We start from the raw sequence: 22,774 nt of genomic DNA on the forward strand, positions 1-22,774 counted from the left end.
AAATAAACAGTGATAGGTTGCTTTAGGGAGAGATCTGGGATCTATTAGACCCCAGATCTCTTTTCTGTCCTTAAAAGCTCTTGGTGTGATCAGGTGTTTTTTAAAAGTAAAAAATTACTTGTTAACATGCTGAGGAAACCAGAAGTGACAAAGTACTTTTTGGTTCACAATTGTATTTTCGCATGACAGCAGATTCGCCTGCCATAAGAATTTCTCCAGTGCTTTGTCAGTCACAATTTCTCTCGTCACTCCATCAATGTTTTGGACATGTTAGGCCAGTGTCCCTTTTGGTTCTGCTTCTTTAGCAATCTTGATCGCCCCTACCTAGGTGGTTGTTGTGCTCTCTGGTGTGCATGCATGGCTCAGTGTACATTTAAAAGAACATTCAATTGTTCATATCTCACTCATGTTTCCAGAGTTAAGTAATTTTGTATCAAATCTGTTTTATTGTGGGTGATCAGTATAGTCAGTGATTTAGCTCTCACTGTGGCTGTAACCACACTGATAGCCAATATTTGTCCACCCACTTACTACAGACTCAGCTCACAAATAATGAAGGTTGTTGGCGGGCAAAAATTAGTTTTTGTTGCACAAGAGACATACAGATTCTCCTCTGCAATACAAGGGCTACCTGGCAGCAGTTGTCATATATGCTTATGCACTATACATGTTCAAAGAGATGTTGCCCAAGGTTTGTAACATGTTTGCATAACACATTCTCAGGGTCATCACCATAATAACAAACCATTACTCATGTACCCGAGATAAGTTGGAATGGCAAAGTGGAGTAAAGGGACAAAAATAAAGGAAACTGCTGTATCAAAAAGGGCTTGTAACAGCCATTGCAGAGCTGGTGTGAACTGTAGCCCATGTGGACGAATACCATAAACATAGACGAGGAAAACTAGAAGTTAAAAGGAAGGACAAGAAAAGATACATAAGGAGATGCCAGCATTTATTAAATTCATTTTATAGCTTCGCTTTTAGTAAAGGAGGGAAGCCTTCAGTGGCAGCCTACTTGTTCTGGGTCTCTGACACAATGACTAGTGGAGTCAGGGATAGGATGACAGCAACTGAAACTTTCACTTTTAAGAACAAGTTGGCAATGAGAGCTTCCATATTTTTCATCCTGTTTTTTGAAAATCTAACTTTGCATTAAAAATGCCTATAGCTTTAGTTGTCTTCTAATCAAGTGATTTAGTCATTTTTGTCTGTGTGCATTCACATCAGAAATTACACCAATTGTTTGTCTGAGGGATATCAACTTGCCAAAAGGATTTTCCTTGACTATTGCTGCTGTTTCGTTGAGAGTAAGGCAGGTGGAAGTGTAGGCTTTATATTTGTACATGCAGATTTAAAGTAGAATTCCATAATTTGCCTTCATCCACCCTGCCAGAGAAAGTCGTGTAATTGATAAAAATACAAGGCGTCTCCTGAATGGTGAAGAAGTATTCAGCCCGAAACTATATGTCTGGTCAGGATTTTTTTTTTTTTGCGCTGTCTGTATCCCCCGTTAGGGAGATTCACCCTCTGTATTTGTCTTGTCCACTTATCATTGGAAGTAAAAGAAAATAACAAATTTTGGGTAGGCATCAAAACAGGAAAAGAGGGGAAATCTTTCAATGGGGACAGTAGTTCTAGTTACCCTGGTGACACCTCAGGATTTCCTCTAACTTCCTGTTTTTGCTATGGGACATGAAGTGAAGGAAAATCTCCCCAATGGGACACAGATGACAAAATAAAAACAGTAAGGGGTCATAACCCTATCTTACTCTGTCCAAAATGAAATAAAAATGTTTTGCCTTTAGTTTTACTTCAAAGCGGAATTTTAGCTAAAAATGACCGAACTTACCATGCAATGAAGTATGTCCCATCTTGTGCAGGCTGCTGGATCCTGTTGAAGTTTTCTCTTCAGAGTTTCTGATCTGCTTCTCGGTCCTGAACTTTTGGTGCTGTGTTGGTTAATAGCTTCATGCTGATTGCATTAGAGACCCTCTCCTCCATTAAGAAAAGTTCATATTTTTTCATTATGTATGCTGAATATAACTTGATCTCTGAATGGGGGAGAGTTGGGAGAATGACAGGATCCTCTCCCTCATTAAAGACTGTTATAGTTGGTGAATGTTAATAGCTTCTCTCCAAGAATTGCAGCCTAGGCGTAGATTGATTACAGATTAGATTACATTCAGGTCATCCCACATTCCCATTCCCTACCTCTATTGTCCCACAAGTTAAAAAAAAAAAAAAAAAAAAAGTGTGGAGCCCAAAGCCTTGGGGAAATTTGAACAATTTAACTCTCAGCTGGGAAGAAGTTTTTATGCTTGATCTTCACATTGCTGTCGTAGATGTAAATGTTATTGAGGCGAGGACTGCTTTAATAGTAACACAATTTGAAAGGGACATAGATGTTCACTTAGCAATATATAGCTTTGTAGATGTGACTCACAGCAACCAATCATAGCTCAGTTAAAATCATATTAGAAGATGGAAATTTTTTGTTTGCGAAGAGCTAGCTGCACTTTGTACTCCTGCATTGCTGTTTTTTACTAGTCTTATGGCTGCAGAGGGAGTGCTAAATCCTTTTTTTTTTTTAAAGCCCATAGTTTTGAGAAGAGATATCCAACAAGTTCTTATAGGTGTGCTGGTCACATACGTTTGACTATGCAAGGATGTTTGTTTTGTGTAAAGGTTGCTTGATCAGCCTCTCATTGTTTTTCAGGAGTTTGGGACAAAATTCTGGAACCTGTTGCAAACTGTAGGAAAGATTCAGAAATTCTCAGGCTGTTTCCAATTTACCTGAAAGGAGAAGACCTTTTTGGTTTAACTGTATCTGCAGTTGCAAGGATCGCAGAATCGGTATGTTTTTACCAGAGAGGTTATTGAAATAATTTCTGTAAATGCAGTAAATTTGTATTAAGCGACTGATTCTGCTGCATAAAACATGATTGTATATCTGGTGTGCATACAGCTGACAACCTCAAATAAAGCTGTATCTTCATTTCATACATATCCAGTTAAGATGTGGCACTATTCCAGCTTCTTTGCAGTTAAATATTTTACTGCTTTTATTTACCACTTAACCGTAAACCATAAACTTAACTGTTTATGTACATGGGCCTGGCGGGAGTAGTGCAGGATCGGGTGGCAGTTTATAAATGGCCTCCACATTCACTGCCTGTGCGTGCTCCCTGGGAGCGCGCGGCACCGTGATCTGGTGCCCGCTTTGTCCAGAGGACACTGATCGCTGTACGGTACCTCTGTGAGGTCTCGATCATGTGATCACTGATTGGCCAATCAGTGATCAGATGAATAGCAGTAAGCAAAACCACTAGTAAAATCTGTGAATGATCACAGAGGTCACATGGTACAAGGCTATTCACAACAGCCTTGTACCATGTGGCAAGCTGTGACCAATCACAGCTCTCACAGTATTTCTCAATGGCTGCAAGAATGCAGCCAGAGAGGAGAAATTACTGCTTTTACAGCCTTTATGGGTGAAAAGAAATCCGTGTAAAAAAAGAAGAAAAAAATCTTCATTCCCCCCCCCCCCCCCACACAAGTAGTACAGTGTCACTATGGTGGGTTATTTTTTTTTACTAAAAAGATAGATGAGTACATTTTGGCCACAATTTATGAAGAAAAATTATTTATTTGCAAAATTTTATAAGAAAAGCACTATTTTTTTTTCTAAATGTTTGGACTTTTTCATTTATATAGCAAAAAAATAAAAATCCCAGTGGTGAATAAATACCACCAAAATAAAGTTTTATCTGTCTCAAAAAAATGGGTACAGTGTTGCATGACCGTGCAATTGTTATTCAAAGTGTGATAGCATTGAAAGCTGAAAAGTTACCTGGACAGGTAGGGGGTGAAAGTGTCCGGACTTTAAGTGGTTAAATGATTTTTTATATATATACTAACAATATGTATATTTTAAAAAAAAACATTTCTAAATGATTTTGAAGTATTTAGGCTTTTCTGGCAAACTCTCCCCTTTCTCCTCCTGCTCCTCTTGCCTCTTGTGATTCCTTATTGAAATCAGCGGTGCCTACATATGAATCGGGGTGGGACAGTGGCAGCAGCGTGGAGAAGATTGCAGCTTGTAGAGAGTATAGCTGAAAAAAAAAAAATTAATAAACATTACTTGACCTAAAACAAAGTTAATTGCATTAGAGAAAGAAAATCTTAAATTTTAGAACACTTTCTCTGTACAGGGGTCTCTTATCTCACCTATGTTCTTTGTGCTTTATTTTTGATTCTGCAGCTCCCAGGAGTTGAGGCATGTGAAAAATACACTTTCCGTTATGGGCGGAACCCCTTGATGGAGCTCCCTCTGGCCATCAATCCCACTGGGTGTGCCCGCTGTGAGCCCAAGATGAATAATCATGTCAAGAGGTTCGTGTTAAGGTATTTTCTTTTCCTTTCACATTGTACTGCCCAGGGTTTAAGGCATATCTAGTGCTGTGTGCTCTTGTGCGTTGTTTCCGGACTGTTGTCTTTGGCTATGTATCGGTTTGTTTGTTTGTTTGTTTGTTTATACTGCTGAATAATACTGCTGTTGTCTGCACTGGCTTGCTTTTTTTTTTTTATACATTATACCTAAAGCAAAAGTAATCTTCAGTGTTCTATGTTCTTTGTTTGTGTGGTGTTATGTGACTATCCACAGGCCTCACACCTTGAACAGCACCAGCACTTCAAAGTCCTTTCAGAGCACAGTTACAGGAGAACTGAATGCTCCTTACAGCAAGCAGTTCGTCCATTCTAAATCCTCTCAGTACCGGAAGATGAAGACTGAATGGAAGTCCAATGTGTACCTGGCTAGGTCTCGGATTCAGGTTAGTTCTATCTCTGCACAGACGTGCAGGAAAGAAAATATTTCTGTTACTTTACATGTCTACATGAATAAATTACTGACAAGACACACTACACGCCAACAGTATAATTGATAATAAGCTCTCTCTTTATCCATAAAAAGCAGACAGTAAGCTCCAGTCAGAGAAGTCTAGGGTAAGCTGATATCATCAGTCTGCTGCAAGCAGGAGGAAGTCTTCTATTCTCCTGTCATCAAACTATACATACTAGTTTTGTAACAAAGTGAGAAGCTGTTGAAAGTTTCACCTGCACAGGCATCAGGATTTACATGATAGTGTTGTCTCTGAGCTAGCATCTCAGTCCAGTGTATAGCTGCTGACCCTGGATCATGTTTTAACAAAGATGGCTCTCCTTCTGGCGGGAATAGCATATAAAGTCATTGTCTGGGAGAGTTCTGTGATGTCTGTAGGCAATAAATCTTTCTAGGTGTTACACTCGCATTCTGTTTAGCATGCGCTTACCTTTTAAAATTATATCTGCTGCCAGGCCACCTTAGGGGAAAAAAAAGGAAATGGTTAATTTGTGACAGGTATTAAAGTGCAACGACAGCCTATGATTACTGAAATAATTGGGTTTAAATATATTTGTAAACAATCCAGAATTTTGATTTAAAGCACCATGCACACTGGACATTTAGCTCCAGTGTAAGGGCCTCTGGAATTTAGGTGCAAGCAGAGAGCACAGGTGTTCTGTCCAACCCCGCTGCCGGCATTCTGTCAGACTCTGAAAGCGTGCTTGGGGCACCTACTGGTACAAATGTTTAAAGCAGCATGCACGCAGGGACGAATACCTGGGACAAAAGACTTTGTATTTTGGGCATTCATCCATGGGTGCATACTGCCCTGAATGGCAGTATGTTCTGCTAGGTGCCCAAGTCTTTTAAGCATGCTGTTTCAGGCAGGAATAAACCATACAACACGTTCTCTTGCACCCAGTAAGGCAAGTGTGCCTTTCTGGGGGTTTTCTAGCACTAGTTGGGGGTTTTCTTAGAGTTGAATAAGTATTTCCATGTTTGGTATAGGGTTAAAAATAAGTGTCCAGGTGACACTTTGGTTTTTAGGTTAAATGTTAATGATTTAGTGGAGGTTAGCTTAAATGTTAATTTGTAGTTAGGATCAGAATATCTATCGGGTATAGGTTGGAGGTCACGTGTGTTATGGAGATAATTTGTGGCACAGAAAAACCCCACAGTGAAAGCAAATGTACCAGCTTTAGGTTTCCCTGTGATAGGATGCATTTTGCCTATGCATTGCAGTTAATTGCAAAGCTAAGGGTTATTTCAGAGGTTAAGTTAGGGCCTGTGTCACACCTCCATGTTGTGGGAATTCACATTGAGTACCATTCATTTTGAATGACACCACAAAGCGCTAATACAGTGCTACTTGCATTGCTTGTGCAGCAGTGCATTGCAAAGCACCATGTCGGAAAAAAAAAATTGTGCATGTCTGATTGTCAGGTGCATTTGTGGTTAACGCAACACAGTGTGGACGTTTGACTGGGCCCTGTGCGTTTTTAGTGTTCACATAGGGCATGTGGTGTACTGTTAGGGACAGCTTGACCGGTAGGTTTGGTGTTCAGGAATTTTAAGGTCCCATTCATTAAGCATCTGTATAGCTTTAGTACTGCCTTAATTAAATATCCTAATGGCGGACAAGAGTGTAGAATTACATTTTTTTTTATGTTTTACATAACTTTAGGCAATCTCTGTAGTCTTTTTTTTTTTTTTTTTTTTTTTTTTTTTTTTTTAACTTTTGTCATCTCCTAAGACAGCTTCAGGCATTGAAGCAGAGGCAAGCTATTGATGTCACATGGCCAACTCTGCCACTCACAACACATCTCAAGCTTTATAGTCAACAGGGAAAAGCCTTGCACTTACCTCTGTGGAGTCAGCACCCAGCTGGCCCAAAACGCTGTCAAATTCCCTATGCTAGTAAGGGAACAACATCTGTCTGCTATGGTTAGCGAGCTTGCATCGGGTTTGCCTATGTGACCTCAGCCTAAGTATGGGGGGGGGGGGAGCTGCAAATTGTTTTAACCACTTCAGTACTGAAACTTTTACGCCCTTCCTGCCAAGTGCAGTCATGCAACATGAAATTTGCATATTTTTTTAACAGAAAGCTGTCTTTTGGTGGTATTTAATTACCACTGGGGTTTTTATTTTTTGCCAAACTAAAAAAAAAGCCAAAAACTAGGAAAAAAATGTTTTTGCAAATCCTCTTTCTTCATAAATTGAGGCAAAAAATGTATTCTACTACATGTATTCTGCTACATTTCTTTGGTGAAAATAATCCAAATCTGTGTATATCATTTTTTTTTCACTTTTTTTTTTTTTTTATATACATACTATGACCAAAGCAATACAGTGTTACCATAGTAGCACTGTACTACTCTGTAGAGGTGATCAGGATTTTTTTTACACACTGATTGCTTATAGCAGTGAATTTCACTGCTAAAACAAACATTTTTACTGAATGAAATCGATTCATTCAGTGTGTATTATTAGCTGTGATTGTCCCTGCCTGTACCATGTGATCACTGTGACCAATCACAGCTAGCAACACAATTGTACACAATGAATGGCATGAATTGAAGCCATTCATTGTTTACAATTGTCATGTGATTTGCAGTGCTTGGTCACAGTAATCGCATGATACTGGCAGCAGACCGGTACACTGATCAGTCATCCGCTGTGTCTGGTGTGCACAACGAGTGACAGATTGTGACATCGCGCTGCCTGCGGGGCCACACAAGGCTCCTTCTGGGGAGAACGTCATATGATCTCCCAGAACAATAGGGCTCTCTTCCGCTCGGGAAGCAATTAGTAAAACAAAACATTGTAATTTGTTTAAATTCGTATTCATTCTACCTGGCTTCATATGCATAGAAAAGGGTAAAAGAAACAATTTTACAGACAGGTAACTGTTTAAACAAAGCTAGGAACCTTAATTTTACAGTACAGGACACAGGCATCTTATTCATATACCATGATTTATAGGCTCATACCTTCAGGTAATTGGAAGCTGGCAAGCATCTGAGAACATGCCTTCCCTATCAACCTACCTTACTCTGTGAGTCTTAACTAGTGTCTGTAGGTGTAGAATCTCTTCTCCCTTCCGGACAAGCCAGCTTCACCACTTAATTTCCTTTCATTATTTTACTAAAAAAATTCTTCAGACATCTTCACTGTCTACAGAAACCGTATATCCAGATGGGCACAACCACAGTAAAACCTAGTGAACCGTACCTGGACCTCATGCTGCGGGGATGACCTGTGTGGTTGCTTCAGGCACTGGATTCTGATAGAGAGGCGTACCTTGGCACGTGGTGCAACACGTTGAGTTTGCTGCAGGGTGCCTTACTGGTCCAGGACCAGGGTTCATCACAATGGAACCCATTCCCCCCAGACCTCTTCGAGGTTATGCCCACCATTACAGGTGAAGCCTGAACTTTATACACAGTCCAGCATCATGAACATGGAACACAGGGTCACCCTATGCATTTGACTATTACTGTGTAAAATGGAGCCGTGTTTGTAATGTATTAAATTCACAGTGTAAACTTTTCAAACTTGGCACTAAAATTCATCAACTCAGCTCAATCTTGGATGGATGCCTAAGTGTTCCATCACATAACTGGTAGCACGCTTTAACTCCACTTCTGCCTAGAGCATTACAAGGTACTTGGGAGCTTCCTCCTCTTAAGGAACACGCTTACCCTACCTCTCACATTCTACTCTGCGAGTACCCAACAGAGTCACAGAGTTACTTGCAGCTTTGGCAGAGTGACAACGTGTCCCTTGCACTATTGCAGGAATCGGTCTTAACACAAGCTACAGCATCAGATTATTGCTCTATTTCAGCCACACACCCTGCTACCTATTTGATTAAAGCAAAATATTCTTCATCTATGTCACAAATTCTTGGACTGATTACAGCCTTAATTCTACCTTCTTTGTCCAGAGCTGAAAAACACCACACCTCTTCTACTCCCATTTCTCATTCAGACCCTGATATGCCATTTCTAGATGATCTGGAATCGGAGGTCAATGATAAGAATGTTGAAGCCGTGCTGGAAGAACCTACAGAAGATTTCTTCCTGTGACATGTTTGCAAATGTTGAAATGCTTGTTGCCTCTGTTCGCAAAAGCCTTGGCATTATACAGGTGAACTCTCCTCCACCTTGCCATTCCTCTTTGGGCACAAAGAGACCTACAAAGCCATGCAAAACATATCCAGTTGGAAAAGCGTTTACACAGATATGGGCTATTCCTGTGGTTGACCCTGCAGTCTCTGTCCTAAATAAACATATCAAACATTTTACTATACCAATTGAAGATATTCCATCTTTTAAAGATTCGCACGACAGAAAATATGAGATACTCTTAAAAGCTGTATTCACCCTTGCAGGCCCAGTTCTGCAACCAGCTCTTGCTGCTAATTTTACTATGTCAAACTGCAGCTAACTGGATCAGGACAGTGAATAACCAATATGACCCTTTTTTCAGGGTCATGTACTTGCAGAGCAATTACAAATTCTTCATCTGCTTTTAATTTTTGCATTGATGCCCTGGAACAAATTATGCAACAAATATCCAGAATGGCTTTCTCAATATGCACAAGAATTCTCCGGCTAAAAGCTTGGGCAAGCTGAATCTGCTTGCATGAGACTCTTCCCTTGTATGCCTTTACAAGGAAGACGCCTGTTTGCTGACATATTTGACCAATTCAATAAAGTCACAGAGGAAAATGTTTGTTTGCTCAGAGAAAGATAACAAGATCCTCCTCTTAAGGTGCTTCCACCTCCTCTAAACACAGAACACCTTCAGGCTTTAAATGTAAAACCTAAGTTCAGCCCTTCATTCCAGCAAAAGGCCTGGCCCAAAAAGGCCACCAAACCCTCTCCAAAGTCCTCTTTACAATGAAGGGGCGCCCTCACTATTAAGAGTGGAGGGGGGGACATCTGCTGCAGTGTGTATCTTTCTAGACTATGGGTTCAATAAGTGATTTCAAAGAGTTACTAAATAGAGTACAAAACTCTACCTCATCTTTTCCTTCTGTCCAATCACCAAAAATAGCACAGTCAGATTTGCAAAAAGCTCTACACCACCCCTTGTCCCAGGTTGCCATTCTGTAAGTGCTGCCCAAGTACAGGTTCAAGGGATTCTGCTACAACCTGTCCTCATAACCAAAGACCAGCTAGGATACTGTATCTGTTCTATCCTGTACTTAAACTACCTCAGCAAATTCCTTCACCAAGGACATTTACCAAACTCCGGATCTCTTCCTGACTCTTAAAGCTCAACGGACAGACTGAGTACACAACCTTCTGCTGAAGAAAGAATCCTTTTCTTATCTTGCAGGAAATATCCAAAAGACTATTCACCTGCTTCAGGCCTTTGACCCGATGGTCAGCTTCAAAGATATGCTCTACAGCCTTTCGTTTGCCTTGAATTTCTGGATTTAATTCTGGAGACATGTCAAGAGATGATCTTTTTTTCCAAAAGAAAATTCCTTCTGAATGGCTAATACTCAATTACTGAGTTTCAATAGAAATCCCACAGTGCTATTTGCCATGAGAGCCCTCTGAAAAAGGGTTGCCTCCTTAAAGACAGTGTCCTTTGCCCAGCATTGCTGGGCCCAGCATGGGAAAAAGCAAATTCTTTCCCTGGATTTACCCATGCCTCTATCCTTCCACACAAGATACTCCTTGTTCAGATGGATCGCCACTCCAACTCTTGACAGTGGGAAAACCCTTCCTCTATTACAACTGGAAGATTCTTACAAAAGACAAAAGGTCAGTCAGCATGGAGAGCAGTCTCCCAATCTTCAAGGGTCTGAGGAACATGGCCAGGGGTGGAAGTCAAACTTTCCAACAGCATCTTGGAGTTCAGAGCTGTTGGAATATCTCTACAGTACTGGACCCCTCCCCTTCTAAAGAGCCTCCCAAATAGCACAGTCCAACAATGCCACCACAATGTCACATTGAACCATCTAGAGGAACCTTGAATGGCACAAATCCATTTCCTCTCATGGACAGAAACTCACTGTTCAAAGATTTCTCCAAACCACATCCCAGATGTAAAACTTTGGCAGGTGGATTATCTCAGTCACCGCCATCTGGACCAGGGGAAATGTTCTCTGCATCCAGCTGTGTACAATTTAATATACCAAACATACGAGGCTCTGCATGTGGGCATCCTAAGCTTCAGATAAAACAACAAACCCTTTCTTGTTCCTGGATCAATGAACCCTCTAGCTCTGGACTTGGATACTCTACTTATCCCCTGGCCCCATATCAGGCTACTTGTGTTTTTCCTCCACTTTACTCCTTGTAACTTTCCATTGCTTGCTACAAAACTGAGGTCTCACAGAGTGAGGTACAGTTATAGGGAAGGTACCCCAGGGGGCAACCTTTCCTCAAATGCTTTCCAGTGTCCAATCACCTGATGGTACAATCCTATAATCCATGATGTATAAATATGATGCCTGGGCCCTGTACTGGAATCCAAGATGTGGAATTTATAGGGAAGTCAGAATTCCTTTTTTAGCTGAGCTGCTGGATGGGGCATTCTGACTTGGTGATCCTGTCACTACAGGGTTAAAACCACAAAAAAATGCATAAAAAAGGAAATAAGACCGTAGTTACATTTCCAGCAGCTTGTGTCTTGAAATGAAGCTGCAACACTGCTGCATAACCACTGCAAGTATTGTGAGTTACAGGCCAGTGTGAGGAACCAAAGCATGCAGTGGAAGTAGCAGTTATTCCATACAACCGAAGGAGCACCTGCCTTGACCAGGATGCAGCATCACTGTGGTGTTTCAAGACAAAGGCCACTGGAAAAGTAAATACGGTGCCTCTTCTTTTTACACATGATCATTTTTTGCTATTTTGACGTAGTTGTGACCGGACCACTATAATAAAATAGATTATTTTCTTTCAAATTTACCCGGGAGGAAAAAAGACCATTCATACAGTTCTATCAGCTAATTTGTTTACATGTTTTGTTATCTAAGATTTCATTTTTTTCCATGTTCTTTTTTTCAGGGTCTGGGGTTATATGCTGCTAGAGATATTGAAAAGCACACTATGGTGATTGAATACATTGGAACCATAATACGCAATGAAGTAGCCAATAGAAAAGAGAAACTGTATGAATCTCAGGTATACTGTCTATGTAAAGTAGACTAAAGTAAATGTTAAGCCAGTGCTTTAAAATCACTATTGGTATAATGGAAGCAAAAGCCAATTGGTGCATGTTTAAACACAAATTCTTCTCAGTGGTCACTTAACCACTATAGGACAGATTCTCTGTCTGTAGGGCTAAGCCAAGCCCTGGCCCTGCAGACAGAGAAGCTTTGCTATATTGTCACGTGTCCACTGCGATGTCACTGCACAGTTACAGGCTTCAACTCTCATATTCATGTGCTGCCTTGTGAGGAAATCCCATCCATCAACCATAACAGGAGAATGCAGGAGGCATGGGCAGGACCTATTTGCCAGCTAAATATTGACTGCAGGAGCATTGACATGACATCCTGTAGTCCTGCACATGGCAGGGTGAGAACACTACTGCTGTATTGAAAGTGCAGTGGGTTAGCATTGTCTCCCTGTCACAGGAAGCCAAATGGATAGTGCAGTGACTGGCAGGATCTCCAGTTATGAACTGGGGTAAAGCGCTTCACACACTGAAATAAATTGGTGAACTCAGTCACAAATGCCTGTTGCAGTACATGTTTAAATCTGGATATACACTTTAAAATTAACTAAAAGAGTGTCCTTTCATGTGATTGATGTATCTCTAGAGCAGTGTTTCTCAACTCCAGTCCTCATGGACCCCCAACAGGTCATGTTTTCAGGATTTCCCTCAGATGAAACAGCTGTGGTAATTACTAAGGCAGTGAAACTGATCAAATCACCTGTGCAAAATAATGGAAATCCTGAAAACATGACCTGTTGGGGGTCCATGAGTACTGGAATTGAGAAACACTGCTCTAGAGGATTAATCACAATTTCGTAATCTGTATATTAGTATGATTTTCAGTATTCATTCTAAATCCATGTTTGTCTTAAACCTTTGTTGCAGAATCGTGGTGTATATATGTTCCGCATTGACAATGAACATGTAATTGATGCCACATTAACTGGAGGACCTGCAAGGTTTGTAAAAAATCAGATACAGTATTTAAGCTCTGGTACTCTGCAGTAAAGCTAGCTTTTTGAGTAGTAATGCAGAAGCGCTATGTTTGGCAGGTTAAAACACTGAAAAAGTATTTGACATCACAGAACAAGGTATCATGTGTTCTGTCTCAGCCATATGGTGTTTTCTAGATAATTTAATCATTAAAGCCCTAAATCAAATTCTATGGGGTTTCTTTTGTGTTTTTTTTCTTCAAAAAATACAGTTTTCACATTTTTCCCTCCTTTTGCATCTCTGTGCTTCTCATCTTATCGAGCCACTTTCAGCCACTTCTGTCACTGTGCCACTACATGCACAACAGCACTAGCTGTGCAACAGTTTCCAGATGGTGGCAACAGGGAACAATGCCTACATAATGTGTATCAGCATGGCTGCTTCTATTCTCCACATGTGTATGTGCCAACGCAGGAGCAAGGGCGTTCACGTCAGGATCATTAAGTATTCTTTTAATAAAAACTGAAGGTTCAAAAAAAAAAAAAATAATTGACTATTACAATAGCATTAACATTTTTGACCTTTTATGAGATTTTAATGCTTTTAGTAGTTTAGAACTTCTTAAAACAGAACTAAACCCATTGATTTAACATGTTCAAGCATGGTGCCAGCATGATGAGATTGCTGAATGTCACATGTACTGGGTCTGGCAGCCAAACTGTGAAACCATCAAATGGCTGGTGTCCTACCTGATCACATGTGCAGCACCATGACAGTTGCAGATCAAACAGAGGCTAAGATGGCGGCTTTCTTGACTGAAAAGGATGAACAACAAAGTAGGCCCAGATCACAATACAAATACCCCCAACAGTTGGAGTCACAGTACTTTAATCTGTTTGCCCCCATTTAACCCAGAATAAAGGTACCGATACACTATGAATGGTACATAAATTTGCAAGTGAAAATATAAAACACACATTGCTATTGAAACCTTGTGCAGTTGGGCCGTGGGTCTTTGAGCCATAGTCCATCACCCCTCTAAATTGTTGATTGCTGATAATGGTGATGCACAAAGCCAATGGTGAGTTATAAACATTTTGCGTGATTATTACCAATTTTCTCTGAATTCATTTTCACTGGCTTTATTTTATGCTGTACCTTTTTATATTACACCTAATCATGCTGATTTTCTCTTTTTAGGTATATTAACCATTCATGTGCACCTAACTGTGTGGCTGAAGTGGTAACATTTGAGAAGGGGCATAAGATAATTATCAGCTCCAATCGCAGGATACAAAAGGGTGAAGAGGTATTGTATTTTATTGTTATAATTTTCTAGATAAAAGCATTAAAAAAAAAAACTGACCCGCCCAATTTAACTGGAAGCCTTTTCCTTTTTCCCATCCTATAAAAGTACTCAAATTGTTATCTGTGTAAGCAAGATTGGCTCTGTTGTAATTTAGCACGTCCTGGTTACAGCCTTGTCTTTTGGAATAATTTTTGTGAGGCAGAGACTGTTATTGGCTTATTTACACAAATCCTGAGCAGCAGCTATCTATAACCAGGAGTAGCCAGGATGTAACTGCAGAGAGCCAATTGGTATTTTTATGTTTTTGTTGACACATTGCTTTGCAGGCAGCAAGAAAAATTCAGGGCTTGTGAACGCTTTAAAGATGATCTATTATGGTGTTTGCTCAAAGTACTGTTTTGATATAAACCTTTGGAAATGTTTTTTTCTAATTGTTGGGATTTCTTCTCACCACATATAAAAATAATTCAAAAAAAGGTTTCCTAGTCACCCATCAGGAAATACAGGAATTCTATTACAGTCAGGTTATGTTGCTATCTCCAGAGGTTGGTACACTGACAAACAAAATAATAAGGTGGCAAGCCAATGAACTGCTCTTCTACCCAACATGGCCCTTTCCCTTCCAGGTCTGCAGGACATGCAGACCTGACAACAATGGGTTTTACACACACTCCCGGTGGCTTGCTTTCACATTCCGAGCTAAAGGTCCACAGGCTTTGTTCCCATGTGGTTAAAAAAAATAAATAAATTGTTTAAATTGTAAAAAATTAGTCACATCCAAGCAAATAAAATTCCCTCGCCCCCCCACCCCCCAATTTTTTTTGAGGCCCCTCCACACCCACATATACACACACACTATTTCTAGCACCAGAAAATGCTAAACTGATGACCTATAGGGGGGCATTTAAAGCATTGCCTATAAAAAATATTGGGTACTGAAGTTTGTTGCCATTTCACAAGCACTTGCAAATTTAAGGTTTGACATGTTGGATATTTTTTTATAATGTGCAACATCATCTTTTATATTTTATTTTAAAAATTGGGTATTTTTTTGCATTTGTGTGCCCTAAAATTAACTTTAGTGTATTTGTTACTAAAATTGTTCTCTAAACCTTTGCGATATTATCGGGTTAAATTAAAAATTAGATCTACCACTGTTCCTTTTTTTTTATTTTTTTTTTATTATTATTCTTTTATTAATTTTTTTCATTACAAAAACAACAATATATAATTTTCGTCCGAAATACAAACATTTCCCCTGAATTTCCCATTCCAACCTCCCCACTACCCTCCTCCTCACCCAAGCCCCCTTACAACTTACCCCAGTCAATATAACTCTTCCCTTCACTTTCCAGCAATCCAGTCCATACCTGTAATCTATCTCCTCAGTCCTCATTTCCGACTCTTCCTTTTTCTTATTCTTTCTTTCCCTCTAACCTTTCTTTTCCCTTTTACTGTTCCTACTACAGCCTTACAAAACTTTGCCTTTATTCCCTTACCTCAAATCAGATCCCTGGGCCTCCCACTACTTCCGTATATTTTTTGGATGTCTTGAAATCTGATCATCTCCCGCATTCCTTTCTAAATTTACCCATATTACCTTCGTCTATATGGTATAATGCCTCCATCCTACTTATATATTCCACCCTCTTTAACCAGTCCCTCATTGTTGGAGGCTCCTGTACCTGCCAAAATTTAGGAATAAGCCCTTTAGCCGCACCAATTGCGCCACTGGTACTTCTGTCCTATAAAATAAACACACCCACGGATCCTTCTGTATAGTTGTCCCTAGTATTTCTTGTATAATATAGATTACATCTTTCCAAAACCCCTGTATTTTTGGACAATCCCGCCATATATATGCCATTGTTCCATTAGCTCCACATCCCCTCCAACATAACGGTGAGGCTTCTACTTGTTTATGTGTAACACTGGGTGTCAAATACCACCTTGGTAAACATTTATAATTCATTCCCCCCCTCCCACCCCCTGTTCAACAAGAATCTTATAAATCACAAAATTAACATGTTTTAAAGCCATACTGGAACCCAACATCTTTTCATACGGGAGAATGTCCTCCATCGTGCTCAATGGTTGAGGCAACTTCGCAACAAAATGTGTTAATTGACAATATCTCAATTCATCCAATGCAACAAATATCTTTTATTTATTTATTTTTTTTTTTACTCTTAAGTCCTGAAAAGTGCCCAACTTTCCCTTAACTGCTATACCCCCCAAACGTTTATCTACATCTTTAAACCCCCGAATGATCCTTCCCCGGCAGGAAAAACTCAGTACCCACCAGGGGAATCAACAGTGAATTGTACTTCCAATTCATTTGTTTGTGCATTCTATCCCATACTCTTAATACCTCCTGTGTCAATGTACTACTAGTCTCATCCATAGTATGGAACTTTCGTGGTTTTCAAATAATCTTCTCTAATCGTGTATTATAACTTCTATTTTAACCCAACTCTTCCCCTGTGAATTATATGTCCAATCTACAATTTGTGACCGTATCACTGCATTATAATAATTCTTAATATTAGGCAGGTTTAATCATCCTTTCTCTTTATTATTACACAGAACTTCATACCTAATTCTCGGTTTATTATTAGCTCACATATATATTTAAGTATTCATTTTTTTATTATCTCAAAAAAAGATCCTGGGATATAGACTTGGGAGCATGTGAAAGTTATTTAATATTTTTCGGACTATCACCATCTTAACCAAGTTTATACGCCCGATCCAAGAAACCCTTCCCCTTGAGAGTCTTCTCAACTCATCCTTTATTTCATTTATTAATGGAATATAGTTTACCTGGTATATATTTTTTCTAGAAGGGGTCAACTTTACTCCTAGGTAACCTAGTTCTTTCTCCCTCCATGAAAATGGAAAGTCTTTTTGTAAAGTCTGCGTCACATTTTTTTTTAAACAATATTCAACATCTCTGATTTTGATGGGTTTATTTTCAAGTTTGAAAGCTCTCCGTACCCTTTTAGTAATCCCATTAGGTTAGGGAACATTAACCCAGGGTTCACAATATAAAACCATATATTGTCAGCATATGTCGCTACCTTATGTTCTATCTCACCTATCTTAATTCCTCTAATATCTAAACTCTTTCTTACCATCGCCAGCAAAGGTTCCAGGGATATAACAAATAATAACGGGGACAAGGGGCATCATGTCTTGTACCATTGTACATTTTAAAAAACCTCGAGAGGGAGCCATTTACCTTAACTGCTGCTGACGGGCCATTATAGAGCTCCTTTATCCAACTAATTTTAGACCCTATTACCAAGGCCTCTAGGGTGTTTATCATAAACCCCCAATCTACCCTGTCAAAAGCTTTCTCAGCGTCAATTGACAATAAAATTATAGGTAACTTTTCTCTCTCTGCCTTCTGTAAAAAAAAAAAGTAGTGTTCTTAAACCATTATCCCTCCCTTCCCTTCCTGGGGAAAAAACTCACTTGATCCAAATGTATCCATTCCGGCATCAGCTCTTTCAACCTTGTAGCTAACACCTTCGCGAACAGTTTTGTATCTACACCCTGTTCCAAATTATTATGCAAATTATATTTTTCTCATTTACCTAAATAATTGATGTAAATAACAGTCAGCATAATTCTCATGTTATCAACTTTTAAGAGTACAATTCAAATTTTATTGAACAAACCTCCTAATGATAACAGTATTTTTTTTAAACATAAAAAACTTACAATGCACTGTTCCAAATTATTACGCACAGTAAGTGTCAAAACACTTTATAGGTTGCAAAGAACTAAAAATTGTCATTTGGAACTCACTGCCCCAGTCCATCAGACTGTCGCCTTCCCTCCTCACCTTCAGGTGCTCCCTGAAAACCCACCTCTTCAGGGAAGCCTACCCCTCCATAACCTAACAGCTGTTCTCCTTCATTCCTCCTACCACTCCATCCCCCACAGCCACTTCCTCCTGTGCTACTACCTCCTCCCTCCTAGATTGTAAGCTCGAAAGAGTAGGGCCCTTTAACCCCTCGTGTACTGTTGTTGCTGTTCTGTTTCTTGTATTGTCCCCCCCCTCTATTGTACAGCGCTGAGTAAACCCTTTGGCGCTATATAAACTCAATGTAATAATAATGTAGTAATTTGTTGTGTTTGCAGCATATTTACTGAAATCAAAAGCTATTTCAATCAAACTTTTAACAACATTTTAACTTTTTAAACATTTTAACAGGTCACGTTACATTTTAACATAGGCCCCTTATTTTATAGCCGCTTCACAAGTCTTGCATCCATTGAACTTGTGAGTTTTTGGACAGTTTCTGCTTGAATTTGTTTGCAAGATGTCAGAATAGCCTCCCAGAGCTGCTGTTTGGATGTAAACTGCCTCCCACCCTCATAGATCTTTTGCTTGAGGATGCTCCAAAGGTTCTCAATAAGAATGAGGTCAGGGGAGGATGGAGGCCACACCATGACTTTCTCTCCTTATATCCCCATAGCAGCCGTTGATGCAGTAGTATTCTTTGCAGCATGAGATGGTGCATTGTCATGTATGAAGATGATTTTATTATGGAAAGCATAGTTCTTCCTTCTGTACCAGGGAAGAAAGTGGTCAGTCATAAACTCCACATACTTTGCAGAGGTCATCTTTACACCTTCGGGGACCCTTAAGGGGCCGACCAGCTCTGTTCCCATGATTCCGGCCCAAAACATGACTCCACCACCGCGTTGCTGACTTCGCAGCCTTGTTGGAACAGGGTGGCTGTCCACCAACCATCCACTACTCCATCCATCTGGACCACCCAGGGTTGCACGGCACTCATCAGTGAACCGGACTGTTTGAAAATTAGTCTTCATGTATTTTTCTGCCCAATGCAGCCGTTTCTGCTTGTGAGCATTGGTTAGTGGTGGCCGAATAGAAGGTTTATGCACAGTTGCAAGACTCTGGAGGACTCTACACCTGGATGTCTGTGGGACTCCAGAGGCACCAGCAGCTTCAAATATCTGTTTGCTGCTATGTAATGGTATTTTAGCAGCTGCTTTCTTGATCCGATGCATGGATCTGGCAGAAATCTTCCTCAATGTGCCTTTATCTGCACGAACCCATCTGTGCTCTGAATCAGCCACAAATCTCTTAATAGTGCGATGATCACGCTTACGTTTTTGTGAAATGTCTAATGTTTTCATACCTCATCCAAGGCATTGAACTATTTCACTCTTTTCGGCAGCAGAGATCCTTTTTCTTCCCCATATTGCTTGAAAATGGTGCTCTGCTTAATAATGTGGAACACCCTCCTTTAGTAGTTTTTTCTTAAATTGGGCTCACCTGCCAATCTAATTATCACAGGTATCTGAGATTGTTTTCAGTGATCAAAAAAGCCCTGAGACACAATGCTATCCATGAGTTAAACTGAAAAACAAAATATTTAATCTTTGTGACACTTAAATAAAATTTGCATAATAATATTGAACAGGGTGTATATTTAGTAGTGATATAGGTCTATAGCTAGCACACTATGAGCTATACTTCTTTTAGAATGATCGTTCTATATGCTTGCATCGATTCTGCTCTTATTCCCATTCCCTCTCCTAAGGCGTTCATATATGTACAAAAATTTAGGGACTAAAAAATCTCCAAATTTCTTATGATACCCCACTGTATATCCGTCTGGTCCTAGGCTCTTCCCTCCTGCTGTATTCTTCGGGGCCATATTAATTTCCTCCTAGGAGATTGCTTGTTCTAAAGATACTAATTTTTCTTCTGATATTTTTGGAAGGTCTGCTGCCATTAAAAATTCCTGCCGTTTCCCTCTTTTCTTCCTCTGTAGCTTTCAGGTTTTTGGATTTTACATCATACATCCTACTATGAAATTTTTGGAACGTTTCAGCAATATCAGTGGTGGAATAAACCAGTTCTCCTTTTTCATGTTTAATTTTTTCAGTATCGTTTTTCGATTTCCTCTCCTTAAGTCTTTTCATCAGATATTTTCCTGGTTTATTCCCCCACCGATATCTTTTCTTTGAAACCCTATTGAAAATATTCCTTGATTCCTACTCCAATAGGTCTTTTAACTCTTCTCTTTTAAGCATAATCTTCGAATGAACCTCTGTATCCTGTCTCTTTTTATGTGCCTGTTCTAATCTATATAGCTCCTCCGTCACCTCCTTTATTTTTCTCTCATGATCTTTCTTTTTTTTTTTAGTTCCTGCAGCTATCAGGATTCCCCTCACGTACGCCTTATGTGCTTCTCAAATTGTGGCTACAGAGACTTCCTCAGTTTCATTTAACAGAAAAAATTTCTCTATTTCCTCCCTTAGCCAACTCTCTACTTCAGGATCCTGTATAAGCGTCTCATTTAGTCTCTACGTTGCCCTTTTATTCCCTTCTTTCTCCTACTTTTAATCTCGCTGTGACAGGAGCATGATCTGAGATAGACATAACTTCTATATTGGATTTAACCAATTAATCCAATTGTCTATGCTCGATCATTATATAATCCAATTATGAATACGATCTATGCGCCAGGGAGAAGAAAGTACAATCTCTTTCTCTGGGATGTTTCACCCTCCATGCGTCCATTAGCTGACTTTTATCCAACCTCTTTTTCAACATTCTTAGTTTTTCACCTTTTCCTCTCTGCATGTTGGAAGACGTATCCATCCGTGGATCAAGACAAAAATTAAATCTCCAGCCAAAACCAGAATCCCCCTCTTAACTCCATAATTTTCCCCAACACTCTGTACAGAAATACTTCTGGATTTTGATTCAGGCAACAGATATTAACCAAGGTATAGCTTTGTCCCGCATTTTCCCTCTTAAGCATAGCAACCGGCCCTCTGGGTCCACCAGTCTCTCCTCCACATCAAAACCCACATTTTTTTAGAACCCAGTCGCTACTCCTTTAGCCCTCTTTATTGGTACTACTTTTTTATTCTGTAGTGTGTCTGCATTCAGAAAATATTATAAATATAATATTTTGGGGGTTTTATGCAATCTTCAGGCCTAAAATTATTTTTTAAATGTGTGCAAAAAATGCAAAACCGCTCTGACAGCAAAAGGGTTAATGGCAGACCTTACTACTTTCTGTGTGTACAGAGGATTGGAATGATGTATGCACCTCTCAACGTTGGCTTCACCAGCAGTTCATGATACTGTAATTCAATTGTGCGTTATATACCAAACATACCTGTCTCCTGTTTGACCATAATGGGACATATGGCCACCCCCAACTGTAGATGATGTCACCCCAGGCAGAGTTCACGCACCTCATTTAGGGGTTGCCAGATTATATCAGACCTTTGCAGCTAGTGGTTACTGTGCTCACCACCATACTGCAACTCCCGATTCCTGTAAGATTATTTGGTATACTAGACAAAGAAAATTTGCCACACTGCACTGGAATATTCTTTTAGGAAACTGTTTGTGGCTCGCATTACTATTTACCAGCCTGAACTTTTAAATAGAAGAGTTCATCTTCAACCACTGTAGCCCAATGGAAATCATTTGTTTATCAGATCATCCCTTAGCAAAGAGCGATACAACCCCAATTCCAAAGGAGTTGTAACACTGTGTGAAATCTTCATAAAACACAACACAATGATTTGTAAATTTCTTTATCCCATATTTTATTCACAATTGTAAACCTATCAAATGTTTAAACTGAGAAAATGTACCTAAAAAAAAGGTAATTTTGAAATTGATGGTAGCGACATATCTCAAAAAAAGCTGGGACAGTGCAATTACCGCGGTGTAGCATCCCTTCTTTTAACAACACTCTGCAAACGTCTAGGAACTGAGGAGACGAGTTACTGGAGTTTTGGGAGAGGAATGTTGTCCCATTCTTGTCTGATATAAGATTCTAACTGCTCAACAGTCCTCGGACTTCTTTTTTGTATCTTTCATTTTAAGATGCTCCAAATATTTTCAGTTGGTGAATGGTCTGCACTGCAGGCATGCCAGTTAAGCACCCAGACTATGCTAATATGAAGCCATGCTGTTATCATAGATGCAGTATGTGGTCCTGCTGAAATATGTAAGGTCCTCCCTGAAAAAGCCGTATGGATAGCAGCAAATACTGCTCTAAAATCTGGATGTGTCTTTCAGCATTGATGGTGCTTTTCCATACGCACTAATGCACCCTCATACCATCAGAGATGCCAGTGCTGATAACAAGCCAAAAGGTCTCTCTCTTCTTTAGTCCAGAGGGCACAGCGCCCATGTTTGCCCAAAAACTTGTCAAATTTCAATTTGTTTGACCACAGAACAGTTTTCCACTTTGCAACAGATCATTTTAAATGAGCTTTGGCCAAGAGAAGACGGCTGTGTTTTTGGATCATGTTCAGATGTGGCAGCTTCTTTGCATGATAGAGCTCTGAAGCGGTAGTAAACTGGGGGGGGGGGGGAAATTCTAAAATATCTTCTCCGTGCAAGCTAAGAGCATAATGTGCATCGCATACTAGCACATGAATTACTT

At 39.8% G+C, this 22,774-nt stretch overlaps 1 protein-coding gene across 1 annotated transcript in view; it reads left to right on the top strand.

Moving 5' to 3' along the window:
• LOC149465893 (histone-lysine N-methyltransferase 2C-like) overlaps positions 1-22,774 on the top strand; it is a 280,655-nt gene that overhangs the window by 254,755 nt on the left and 3,126 nt on the right. Inside the window, exons 53-58 of the mRNA XM_089673215.1 lie at positions 2,720-2,856; positions 4,265-4,407; positions 4,667-4,835; positions 11,917-12,033; positions 12,956-13,029; positions 14,204-14,312. Coding sequence (XP_089529341.1) covers positions 2,720-2,856; positions 4,265-4,407; positions 4,667-4,835; positions 11,917-12,033; positions 12,956-13,029; positions 14,204-14,312 — 749 coding nt within the window. The remainder of the gene's footprint in view (positions 1-2,719; positions 2,857-4,264; positions 4,408-4,666; positions 4,836-11,916; positions 12,034-12,955; positions 13,030-14,203; positions 14,313-22,774) is intronic.

The sequence above is a fragment of the Staurois parvus genome, unplaced genomic scaffold (genome assembly GCF_062004578.1).
Source record: "Staurois parvus isolate SC_StPar_1 unplaced genomic scaffold, SC_StPar_1.0 ptg000136l, whole genome shotgun sequence".
NCBI lineage: Eukaryota > Metazoa > Chordata > Amphibia > Anura > Ranidae > Staurois > Staurois parvus.